The 13,050-nt window shown below is 43.3% G+C and overlaps 1 protein-coding gene across 2 annotated transcripts in view; it reads left to right on the top strand.

Annotated features, from left to right (window-relative positions):
* Positions 1 to 9,992: 9,992 nt before the first annotated feature.
* The window catches only part of NEMF (nuclear export mediator factor), a 132,372-nt gene continuing 129,314 nt past the window's right edge, over positions 9,993 to 13,050 (top strand). For both annotated transcript variants that reach the window (XM_030214074.1, XM_030214073.1), the window contains exon 1: positions 9,993 to 10,125. In XM_030214074.1, coding sequence (XP_030069934.1) covers positions 10,067 to 10,125 — 59 coding nt within the window. In that variant the 5' untranslated portion in view covers positions 9,993 to 10,066. The remainder of the gene's footprint in view (positions 10,126 to 13,050) is intronic.

Genomic DNA, 13,050 nt, shown 5'->3' with positions numbered 1-13,050 from the left:
GCTGTTTGTCTTGGGAATTGAATTACTGTTTATTGTGCACTGGATAAAGAGCCCAGACTGGAGTCTGTAAACCTGTATTGAATCCTGGTATGTGCTATGCTGATCACCTGATCTCATTCACACTTCTTCACCCCCCCCCCTTCACCCCGTCCAACTTTAACCACCACCTCCAGGAACTTCCAGGCTATTGACCCCTCCACCTTATCATCTACTATCTCTAATCTCCTCCCCTCCATCACGTCCTCCGCAACTGTCGACAAAGCGGTCTCCACTTACAATACCGCTCTCTCCTCTGCATTGGATACCCTCGCACCATCAATCTCCCATCTCACAAAACGCACCAATCCCCAGCCCTGGCTGACTCCTTGCATCCGTTACCTTCGCTCCTGCACCCGATCTGCTGAGCGCCTCTGGAGGAAATCTCGTACCCTTTCAGACTTCCTCCACTACAAATTCATGCTATCCTTCCTCCACTCCTCCCTATTCCGTGCAAAACAGGACTATTACACCCAATTGACCAATTCTCTCAGCTCCAACCCTCGTTGTCTCTTCACCACCCTTAACTCCCTCCTAAAAGTGCCCCACGCTCCTACTCCCCCTTCTCTCTCTCCTCAATCACTGGCCGACTATTTCCGCGACAAACTGCAAAAGATCAACCTTGAGTTCACGACAAAGCCACCACCTCCTCTTCACCCTCTAACCCTCTCCCCCATCCAACCTACCCAGGTCTCTTTCTCCTCCTTCCCTGAGATCACCGAGGATGAAACTTCTCGCCTTCTTTCCTCCTCGAAATGCACCACCTGTTCCTCAGATCCCATCCCCACCAACCTACTCAACACCATCTCCCATACTGTCACCCCCGCCATCTGTCGCATTCTCAACCTCTCTCTCTCCACTGCAACTGTCCCCGACACCTTCAAGCACGCCGTTGTCACACCTCTCCTCAAAAAACCTTCACTTGACCCTACCTGCCCCTCCAACTACCGCCTCATTTCTCTTTTACCCTTCCTTTCCAAAATACTTGAGCGCGCCGTTCATAGCCGCTGCCTTGATTTTCTCTCCTCTCACGCCATCCTCGATCCACTTCAATCCGGTTTTCGCTCTCTGCACTCGACTGAAACGGCACTCTCTAAAGTTTGCAATGACCTGCTCCTGGCCAAATCCAGAGGTCACTACTCCATCCTCATCCTCCTCGATCTTTCCGCCGCGTTTGACACTGTCAATCATGACTTACTTCTTGCCACGCTGTCCTCCTTTGGGTTCCAAGGCCCTGTCCTCTCCTGGTTCTCCTCTTATCTCTCCCACCGCACCTTCAGGGTACACTCCCATGGATCTTCCTCCACTCCTATCCCACTATCTGTTGGAGTTCCCCAGGGTTCTGTCCTTGGACCCCTTCTCTTCTCAATCTACACCTCTTCCCTGGGCTCGCTGATCTCGTCTCATGGTTTTCAGTATCATCTTTATGCTGATGACACCCAGCTATACCTCTCCACACCTGACATCACTGCGGAGACTCAGGCCAAGGTATCGGCCTGTTTATCCGACATTGTGGCATGGATGTCCAACCGCCACCTGAAGCTGAACATGTCCAAGACCGAGCTCCTTGTCTTTCCTCCTAAACCCACTTCTCCTCTTCCTCCACTCTCTATCTCTGTTGATAACACCCTCATCCTCCCCGTCCCATCTGCCCGCAACCTCGGAGTCACCTTTGACTCCTCCCTCTCCTCTGCGCATATCCAACAGACTGCCAAGACCTGTCGCTTCTTCCTCCTCAATATCAGCAAAATTCGCCCTTTCCTCTCTGAGCATACCACCAGAACTCTCATCCATGCTCTCATTACCTCTCGCCTCGATTACTGCAACTTACTCCTCACCGGCCTCCCACTCGGCCATCTATCCCCCCTTCAATCCGTTCAGAACACTGCTGCACGTCTTATATTCCGCCAAAACCGATATACTCATACCACCCCTCTCCTTAAATCACTTCATTGGCTTCCGATCAGATATCGCATACAATTCAAGCTCCTCCTCCTTACCTACAAATGCACTCAGTCTGCGGCTCCTCACTACCTCTCCACCCTCATTTCCCCCTATGTTCCCGCCCGCAACCTCCGCTCACAGGACAAAGCCCTTCTCTCAGTACCCTTCTCCACTACTGCCAACTCCAGGCTCCGCTCATTCTGCCTTGCCTCACCCTATGCCTGGAATAATCTTCCTTTACCCATACGCCATGCCCCCTCCCTACCCATCTTCAAATCTCTGCTTAAAACTCACCTCTTCAATGCTGCCTTCGGCGCCTAACCGCTCGAGAAATATAAAATACCCCAATCTATCCACCCTATCAGATTAACTGTTCACTCGTCCTCTAGATTGTTCACTTGTCTTTAGTTTGTTCTCTTGTCTTTTAGATTGTAAGCTCTTTGAGCAAGGACTGTCCTTCTATGTTTGAATTGTACAGCGCTGCGTAACCCTAGTAGCGCTTTAGAAATGATTGTTGTTGTTGTTGTTGGAACTGTGTACTAGCAACCTGCATGGAATAAAAGTCCTTAAGATTGAAGTTACTGATGGACATCTATTTCTTCATTGTGCCGGGAGCCTGTGGCTGGAGGAGATTGTTCTATCCTTGGCTGCACAAGAGAGGCGCCTGGTTACAATATATATATAAAAGGCACCACCAACGTTCTAAATGAAGCCTCCAGCCGGAAGTGTGAAGGGGGAGAGATATCCGGTTTCCCCATGAGTGTCTGCCCCGCCCTCGCTCTCTCTGTAACACAACCAGTGAAGGAAAACACAGCAAAGCACGAAATCACATCGCTCTCTCTGTAACAGTGAAGGACTCAGAGGGGGGAGGGGAGAGGGCAGAAGCCCTCACTATCTCTGTAACACAAACACAGCATAGCAGGAAACTTAACACTGAAGGACTCGACTCCGAGGGGGGAGGGGACAGAGAGGACAGACAGCACAGGGGAAGGGAGAGAGGGCAGAGGGCAGGGACACACACACTCCCACATGCACACAGAAGAAAACCTTGCCCCCGTTTCATTTGCATCAGAAACGGGGCTTTTTTACTAGTGTGTGTGTATATATATATATATATATATATATATATATATATATATATATATATATATATATATATATATATATATAATAAATGGAATGAATAAATGCTACTGCACAGCACTGACTCAAAACCAACAGCCCCTCCCCCAGCATGCTTTCAACAGTTAGGATCACTGATCCCCTCCTCCCAATAGCTGTACTTGAGATATTTGCCCCTTATATGGCAGACTGTCCCCAGTTTATGCACCCCAGAATATACCGGATGGGGCAGGAGCCACCATTTTCAGAATGACTGTGCTGGAGGCAGGAGCCAGTGGGCATGGCTTCTGACATTAAGAGATATGTGGCGTGGGTGAGGGTCGGATGGGTGCCATTAGATACCAGGGACTTTTTTTAGATTCTGGTTGGGCAGAGGTGGGGGCAGGGAGGGAGAAAGGCTGACTAGCACCAGTCAGATACCAGGGAAAGAGTTTCTTCCCAAAGGAGGGGGTGTGCCACAAACTTAAAAAAATTGTATTATATATTCCAGGGGTGGGAGAGAACAGGGTTGGGTGATTTGGGGGGGGGGGGGGGGGGATGGGACAGTGCTGGAGTGGAGCAAAGAAAGGAGATGGGGCTGATGCTCTGGCAGTAGGTTTCTGGGCTTGAGTTCCCGTGGTAGACAGCGCACAGCTCTGCATGTTGTGGGGTAGCTTAATCAGCTATTTAGCATGCATTTTAATTTGCTGTGAGCTAATGTCTACCATGGCAGCGCAGAAGACCCTTTCAGCCTACAGCAACCATTAACGAGCAACTAATCTGCTCGTTAAGGGCACGCTGTAGCCCATGGTAGCTTTCTGCATCAGCCCTTCTGTCCTCACCAAATCTGTCTCTCTTTCTAATGCCCCATACTCTGTCCTCATCCTGTCTACCTTTCAAGCTACCCACACATTATGGCTTGGTTCTCAATAAGTGTGAACTCAGCTATGTAATGCAGGAACAGACTGGATGATCTTGCCAGACTTGAGGCAGTGACATCAGCAGACTCTTATTACACCATGTTTCATAGCAAGCAGACTGAGCCAAGAGATTTGTTTTCCATTGAACAAAATTTGTATGGCCTTGGCTGCTAATAGTGTGCTGGACTGGACAGTGTTCAAGAATGATTTAAACTTTCATATATATCCATTGAGCGTATGTTAGAAAATGGACCAAACCCTGAAGCAGCTATTGCAAAACATGCCGCATGTCGGCTAGCGGTCCCACAAAGTGAATGTTCATGCTGAAGCTAAGTAGCACTGATTTACTTTTTTAATCGAAATGATAAAATCTTTTGAAAAAATAAGATACATTTGGATAGAAATTATTAAAATGTAAGAAAGTTTAAATCATTCTTGACCTGTGAAGAGGCAGGTGTATTAAGGGTAGAGTGACCCTTGTGAAACAAGTCGCTGAACTGGACAATGTTGGCACATTTAGACTGACTTTGGACTTCTGCATGAAGGTAGCTCTGTCCGTATTATTCAATATCTGTCTTTTAAACAGTAGTAATAAAAATATCAAGTGCATTTTTATAATATACCACTTAAATCCACAAAACATCTTTTTCTTTTGATCTAAGCACAGGAAACAAAAAAAAAAACATTTTAAATGCTCCCAGGTTTCAACCTAATTTATGTTTATTGTGGTATACAGATTTCATAAATAAGTAAATAAAAAAGTAAATAAATAAATCAATAGCTAGAAACTCTGAATGTTGAGCACCTGATTTTCATAACATAATGTCTGTTTTAGTGGCTCTTTACTAGGAGAAAAAGAAATCTCTGTACGAATGTAACATATGCTAGTGTGTCCCTATAACCAGCCCCTCCAAAGGCTAATGAAAACAGATCTCTTCAAGAAGGCATACCATAAACATCCATCTTAAATACTAAATAATAACACTACACACAATCTATACAAAACCAAAATCTTATCACTTAACAAGCACTACCACCTTAAACCTTATGTCAAACAGGGTCTCTCTATAGTCAATGACCTAATGAAGATTAAAATCCAATTAATTACTCAATGATGCAACACCACAATGTATTCTTCTTTACTATGTATGTATGCACATGGTATATATATATACCATGATCTGTTCCATATATGTTATGTTCCATGTATGTTACATAAGTACATAAGTAATGCCACACTGGGAAAAGACCAAGGGTCCATCGAGCCCAGCATCCCGTTTACGACAGCGGACAACCCAGGCCAAGGGCACCTGTCAAGCTTCCCAAACGTACAAACATTCTATACATGTTATTCCTAGAATTATGGAATTTTCCCAAGTCCATTTAGTAGCGGTTTATGGACTTGTCCTTTAGGAAACCGTCTAACCCCTTTTTAAACTCTGCCAAGCTAACCGCCTCCATCACGTTCTCCGGCAACGAATTCCAGAGTTTAATTATGCGTTGGGTGAAGAAAACTTTTCTCCAATTTGTTTTAAATTTACTACACTGTAGTTTCATCGCATGCCCCCTAGTCCTAGTATTTTCTTCACCCAACGCACACAGTTTGTGAAAAATTGCAGGAAGACATTAGGAAACTGGAAGATTGGGCATCCAAATGGCAGATGAAATTTAATGTAGACAAATGCAAAGCAATGCACATTGGGAAGAATAATACGAATGATAGTTATCTGATGTTAGATCTATTTCAGGAGTCAGCACTCAAGAAAAAGACATTGGTGTCATTGTAGACAATACGCTGAAATCTTCTGCCCAGTGTGTGGTAGTGGTGGCCAAAAAAGCAAACAGGATGCTAGGAATAATTAGGAGAGGAATGCAAAATAGACCAGAAATATTATAATGCCTCTGTATTTCTGCATGTTGCAACCTCATCAGTTCTGGTCACCATGTCTCAAAAAAGATATAGCGGAATTAGAAAAGGTTCAAAGAAGAGCAACCAAAATGATAAAGGGGATGGAACTATTCCCATATGAGGAAAGACTAAAGAGGTTAGGGCTCTTCAACTTGGGAAAGAGACAGCTGGGGGGGGGGGGGAGAGATATGATTGAGGTCTACAAACTCCTGAATGGTGTGTAGCGGGTGGAGGTGAATCGATTTTTATTTATTTTTTGTTTTTCATTCATTCAAAAAGTACAAAGACCAGGGGACATTCACTGAAATTGCCCTGGGATTGATAGCATGGAATGGTGCTACAAATTAGGTTTCTGCTGCATACTTCTGACCTGGATTGGCCACTGCTGGAAGCAAGATACTGGCCTAGATGGACCATTGGTCTGACCCAGTATGGCTATTCTTATGTTCTTATGAGTAGAATGGGTAGATGTGAATTGCTTGTTTACTCTTTCCAAAAATACTAGGACTAGGGGGCACGCAATGAAGCTACTAAGTAATATATTTAAAACAAACCAAGGAATATTTCTTCACTTAACGTTTAACTAAACTCTGGATTTCCTTGCCAGGGAATGTTAGCAGGGTTTAAAAAAGGTTTGGATAATTTTCTAAAGTCCATAAGCCATTATTAAGATGGACTTGGAAAATCCACTTCTTATTTCTAGGATAAACAGCATAAAATCTGTTTTGCTGTTCTGGGATCTTGCCAGGTACTTGTGGCCTGGATTAGCCACTGTTGGAAACAGGATACTAGGCTTGATGGACCTTCGATCTGTCCTAATATGGCAACACTTAAGTTCTCCAGCTGCTGAGGTAGGTCCTTAAGAATGAGCATGGAGTGACCAAAATGATTGAGAGAGAACTCCTCTCATATGAGGAAAGGCTTTAAAGGTTAGGGCTCTTCAGCTTGAAGATGGCTGAGCGGTGATATGATGAACGGGGCTGGTGGTTGGGAGGCGGGGATAGTGCTGGGCAGACTTATACGGTCTGTGCCAGAGCCGGTGGTGGGAAGCGGGACTGGTGGTTGGGAGGCGGGAATAGTGCTGGGCAGACTTGTACGGTCTGTGCCAGAGCCGGTGGTTGGGAGGCAGGGCTGGTGGTTGGGAGGCGAGGATAGTGCTGGGCAGACTTATACGGTCTGTGCCAGAGCCGGTGGTTGGGAGGCGGGGATAGTGCTGGGCAGACTTATACTGTCTGTGCCCTGAAGAGCACAGGTACAAATCAAAGTAGGGTATACACAAAAAGTAGCAAATATGAGTTATCTTGTTGGGCATACTGGATGGACCGTGAAGGTCTTTTTCTGCCGTCATCTACTATGTTACTATGTTATGTTACTTATGTACTTATGTGCCAAAAGCAAAACTCCTAACGTGGAACCTTGCATGACGTAGCTATAATTCGGGTTCTTTTTTCCCACATGTATCACCTTGACACTTACTCTTATTAAACTTCATCTGTTATGTATGTATGTATGCACAATGTTATCATGTATGTATGCACCTTAACGCAATACCACTTGTAACTCTACCCGGAAATGGCAACCGCCATTACGGCAAATGTAAGCCACATTGAGCCTGCAAACTGGTGGGAAAATGTGGGATACAAATGCTACAAATAAATAAATACACTGATTATGATTTATAAAACAAATTACGTCTACATCTACTTATGAAAACTTATTGTTATTATACTTCCTCAGTTTACATCTGTCCAAAATTCCGCCGCACGTCTTATCTACCGCGTGAACCGATACTCTCATATCACCCCTCTCCTCAAGTCGCTTCACTGGCTCCCGATCCGCTACCGTATACAGTTCAAGCTTCTCCTAATGACCTTCAAATGCACTCAATCTGCAGCCCCCCATTACCTCTCTTCCCTCCTCTCCCCCTATGTCCCCACCCGTAACCTCCGCTCCCAGGACAAATCACTCCTATCTGTACCCTTCTCCACCACCGCTAACTCCAGACTCCGCCCCTTCTGCCTCGCATCACTTATGCCTGGAACAGACTCCCTGAGCCCATACGCCATGCGCCCTCCCTGCTCATCTTCAAGTCCTTACTCAAAGCCCATCTCTTCTCCCTTGCTTTTGGCGCCTAACCACCTTCCCCATTCATGATACCTACACTGACTACATAGCTTGTTACCTTTAGATTGTAAGCTCTCTTGAGCAGGGACTGTCCTTCCCCATGTTTTAACTTGTACAGCGCTGTGTAACTCTTGTAGCGCTATAGAAATGCTAAGTAGTAGTAGTATGCTGCACAAGCTGGCGTGTTTGAAAATGTAAGTGGGATCAAAATGCTACCAGTAATAAAGAACGACAACCTGCATGTAGCAGCTCATACCTTTTTGCTTTGTTTTGAGTGTATTTAAATTAAGGCTGGGGGGGGGGAGGAGGGGGGAAGAGATTATTCTAAGTGGCTTCAACTTTTTGACGTCATCCCTCCTGTTTTCTTCAATCTCCTTGTCCTTGGTTATCACTTGCTTAGATCAGATTTCCAAATTCCATACCTGCTGAATACCGCTATAGCATTTATCTGGGGGCAGCAATTCTTGCTATTAACATTCTGGTAGGAATAGGATCTCTAAGTGCTTAGTAAACACAGCAATTTTAACATAAAATTAGTAATAGCCAATGCAAAGAAAAACACAAGAAGCAAATCGGTTTGCAGTAATTCTGTGTAGCTGGTAATAAGTAGTAAAAGCTTAGGGCAGCATTGTACCCATTAAACGGTGTAATTCCTACTACTCTGCAGCTTAAATTCTAACCTCCTTGCTTGCGTCTCAGTACATATACTATTAGCGCAATTTCCGGGATGAATGATGTTTGACTCCTAGTCCTTGTCTGAGTCTGCGCACACTTTTTTTATTAGCCAAAATGACCTTCCCCCACTTGTATTGATACCAGTGAAACAGTAGAGGGAGGTACTGAGAATGTGTGACGTCAGAATGGGGTTTGCTTCTAATATTGCAGGCGGAGGATGTGTTTTCGCCGGGCGCGGTGGCGCGTGCCTGTAATCCCAGCTACTGGGGAGGCTGAGACTGGCGGATCGCTTGAGTCCAGGAGTTCTGGACTGCAGTGTGCTATGCCGATCGGGTGTCCGTACTAAGGTGGGCATCAATATGGTGATCCCGAGGGAGCTCAGGATCACCAGGTTGTCTAAGGAGGGGTGAACCGGCCCAGGTCGGAAACGGAGCAGGTCAAAACCCCCATGCCGATCAGTAGTAGGATCGCGCCTGTGAATAGCCACTGTAGGACAGCCTGGGCAAGACAGTGAGACACAGTTTCTTTTCTTGCGTTTTATTTGTGTATAAAATTGAATTTCCTATTTTCATCAGTGCATTTGTTAATATATTTATCAATAGAAATCAAACAAAATAAAACATGGAAAAGAAAATAAGATGATATCTTTTTTTATTGGACATAACTTACGGTAATACATTTCTTGATTAGCAACCTTTTCTTGATTACCTTTCGAAGGTTGCTAATCAAGAAATGTATTACCGTAAGTTATGTCCAATAAAAAAAGATATCATCTTATTTTCTTTTCCATGTTTATTTTGTTTGACTTCTATAACCTTAAGAGTGGACTAACACGTCTATCACACTCCTCTATTTAATATATTTATAAATCACTAATATTGCTCCACACATAATTTATATTTATAAATCAGTAATGTTGCTTACAAGTCACATCATTTTTCCCCATACAAGACAAAATGCCTAGATGTTATAAATTTAAGATTTTTGTTGACTTCATGTAAAATTTTCTTTTATCTTGAAAAGTAAATATCTTCCCAATTCAATTCACATTTTCTTTTATCTTGAAAAATAAATATCTTCCCCTTTCAATTGACTCTATCCTGTTTTCCGTAGGTAATGTCTCTGCCCCCTGCCTGCGAAGCTTCAAATAATTTTCCGATAACCACTGCAATTTGTCTATCCACCAGCAGGGATCAGCTTTCAGAGGCTGAACAAGTTCGCTTTGGTGCTCACTGCTCACAAGTTTGAACCAGTAGGGTTACCGTAACAGGCCAGTCCTTACGTTGTGGGTTCTGCGTGGCCGCCGGCCCGGGTTTCTGCTGCCGGCCGGACTGTGTCCGTCTATGGTTTTGGCGCTATGAAGGGCAGGTTCAGCACCGTCGATATCCGAGCTGTTATTGCAGAGCTGAATGCCAGGTACCACTGTCGCTTGGATGTTGGTTGTCGTTGTACGTGTTCTGATGTGTCACAGTGAAAACTTTATGGGGAGGGAGGTGGTGGTAGACCATAGGACCCACACCAGAATAGTCTTCATGTCTTAGCACTAATGAAATGGTTTGTATTCAACAAATTATAGGTTTAATAACCCGAGTCTAGTTTTTAAAAGTTTGGCAGTGAGCTTTACAGGTTGAACTGATGTCACCTCTACTGGGTTTCAAACTGTGTGATTCCAAATCTAGATCTTGCCATCAGAGTTCAAGTGCAGTAAATAACTATTTGTTAAAAGACAGATTTTTTTCCCATTGTGAGCCATTTCAGACGTCCACAAAACAGATATTAAAATTTTAGCTGTTATGAATTCACAGTTTAAAATTCTTTAGAATGATTGCTATAATTCTCATGAGCCCTCTGAAAGCAGTTTTTCTTGAAATGAAATTGAATCTGATGAGTTCATGCTTTATGTGATGTCATTTGTGACATTATAGCTAGTGAGAGGCAATAATGTTTGCAGAGATCTTGTAGACATGGTTGCATCTAGAGCTGTAAAAGAATAGTCTTCTTGGGGTCATATCATTGATGTGTGACATTGCTTTAGGTGGCTATTCCAGCAAGTGGACTAAAGGGACATGAGTGTTTTCATGGCACAAATACTTTTAGGCAGGTAAAAATGTGTGTCTTTAGGGGTACTGGAGGAAATCAGCATATGCACATTGAGTTTTTTTTCTTAACAATTTTCTTGATTTTTCATTAATCATCCAGACAATAATACAAGTTGTGTCCTGTACTAACTTTCTCATGTTTGACATTAGCCAAGTTTCTATATATCAATATCATGCACGCTTATTATTCCAATTTGATAAGTCATCATGTCAAAAAAGATGCCTAGTGACTTACAAATAAAATCAGAATAAATAAAATACAAATCTGACCACAGTGGTCCTTGCCATGATGACTGTAATGCCCTGTACACTGGTCAAACCAAAAAGAGCCTGCATCAGCTTCAACTAATTCAGAATGCTGCAGCCCAACTGGTAGCAGGCTGCAAATGGCTTGACCACATCACCCTTCCTGCAAAAACTACGCTGGCTACCAGTACCTTACAGGGCTAAATTTAAAACTCTGTGTTTGTCAAGGTTTTTAATAAATCTTTGAAGAATTTGTCCTCTGAATAAGAAACGACTAGGTCAGATCCTCCTCCATGGATGCCCTCAAATCTGATAGAATTATTCAGAGCAGAGAGTAACCTCAACACTGACTTGGGTCTGTGGCAAAGCAGTATCTACCAGGACAGTATCTCTTAACAGTTTCAGGGTATGACTTGTATTTATCAGTGCTTTAGATCCAGGACAGAAAATTTAAGGATAAAGTGATAAGTTTACCATATATAATTTCGTTCAGAGCAGTTGTGGATGCGGAAAAATGGGTTCTCTTTGAGTGTGCTTAAAACACAAATTTTATGGCTCACCCAGAGCCATGTCCAGTATCTGGGTTTTATTTAGATTCTGTTTTTGTTCTGGTGGTGACCTTGATTCGTAGTTTGGGAATGATCTTGGATACTACGTTGTCTTTTATGCTGCAGGTAGTTGCGATTGCTAAAACAGTCTATTAAAAATTGCTTTTGGTGTCTCGGCTTAGGAACCTTTTTTTCCTGGAGAACTTTTGTACTGTTCTGTAGAGTTCTTTGCTGCCTCATTTTTAGTATTGTAATGTTCTTTTGTTTGGTCTTCCATGTTCAGCGCTGAGAGCTTTGCAAGTAGCACGGAACTCTGCAGTACGGCTTCTTACAGGTGTTGGCTGGGAAGTGCATACTCAGTTGCATTGGTTGCCCATTATGTGGCATATTGAATTCAAGCTTTTGGTGTTTCGGGCACTTTGTGACAATGCACCATTGGTCTTGGTCAATAGCTTGCAGATGTATTGTCTTTCAAGGGCTTTGAGGTCTCAGGATTTGGACCTGTTGGTCATTCCTTCGTTTCACCAACTATGTCTGGAGGAAATTCGTGCGTGTGCTTTTGCTGTTGTGGGCCCCTGCTTGTGGAAGTTTCTTCCTCTCACTTTGTGTGGTATCTCTTCTGTCTCTCAGTTTAAAGAACAGTTGAAGACTTTGTTGTTCTGTAAAGCTTTTGACTGATGGAGGACGGTTTTTGATTCTTTTTGGTTGAGAGTGTTGTATGTTTTGTGTGTTAATTTTATGAGTGGCATTTTTTTGTACTCCGCTCAGATGTTTGGATAGGTGGATTATAAATGCATTAAATAAATAAAATGTAGGTTTTTATTTTGAAGCTGGAGTCAGAGTTGGTATAGACTCTGACCACCCAAAATTGCTTCACATCCACAGCTCTGGTTACATGTGGCAGCAGCATCCATTTTGGAAACATAAGCATCTAAAATATCAACGGGTCAACACAGTTACATAAACCTTATCAAGTTTGAGGAGGGAACCTTTTGGCCAATCCTTCTTTTAAACTATTTGTAGTCCCTGATTCTTTTTTTTTTTAATTATTATTATTTATTTTCCAAACGTCATACAAAGCATAAAAAATACAGTGAGCACATTAAATCAGCAAGTTACTGTGAGAATCAAATGAGAAAAAACAAAATGCCCCAGATTGAGATCTTGCAGCCAAAGGCAGCTTAGTAATGACTTTTCCTTTTTTCTTCTACCCGTTGAAATTAGTGCTGCAGGTCCCATAATGCTTCAGAATGAGGATGGCAGAAATCCAGGACTGGCCTGAAATCTCCCTCCTGGAATTTGGTAACTTGGAAGCACCTCACATCATGACAGAGTTGCCAACTTACCAGTTCCGAGAGGGAGGTTTTAAGCCAGCCCTTGATTTCAGACAATCCTACCCTGAGGCATTATGGGATCTACAGCATTGATTTCAATGGATAGAATTTCTT

The sequence above is a fragment of the Microcaecilia unicolor genome, chromosome 9 (genome assembly GCF_901765095.1).
Source record: "Microcaecilia unicolor chromosome 9, aMicUni1.1, whole genome shotgun sequence".
In the NCBI taxonomy this organism is placed as follows: Eukaryota; Metazoa; Chordata; class Amphibia; order Gymnophiona; family Siphonopidae; genus Microcaecilia; species Microcaecilia unicolor.
Note: the sequence above shows the minus strand (reverse complement) of the source record. Positions and strands in the feature narration are given on the sequence as shown.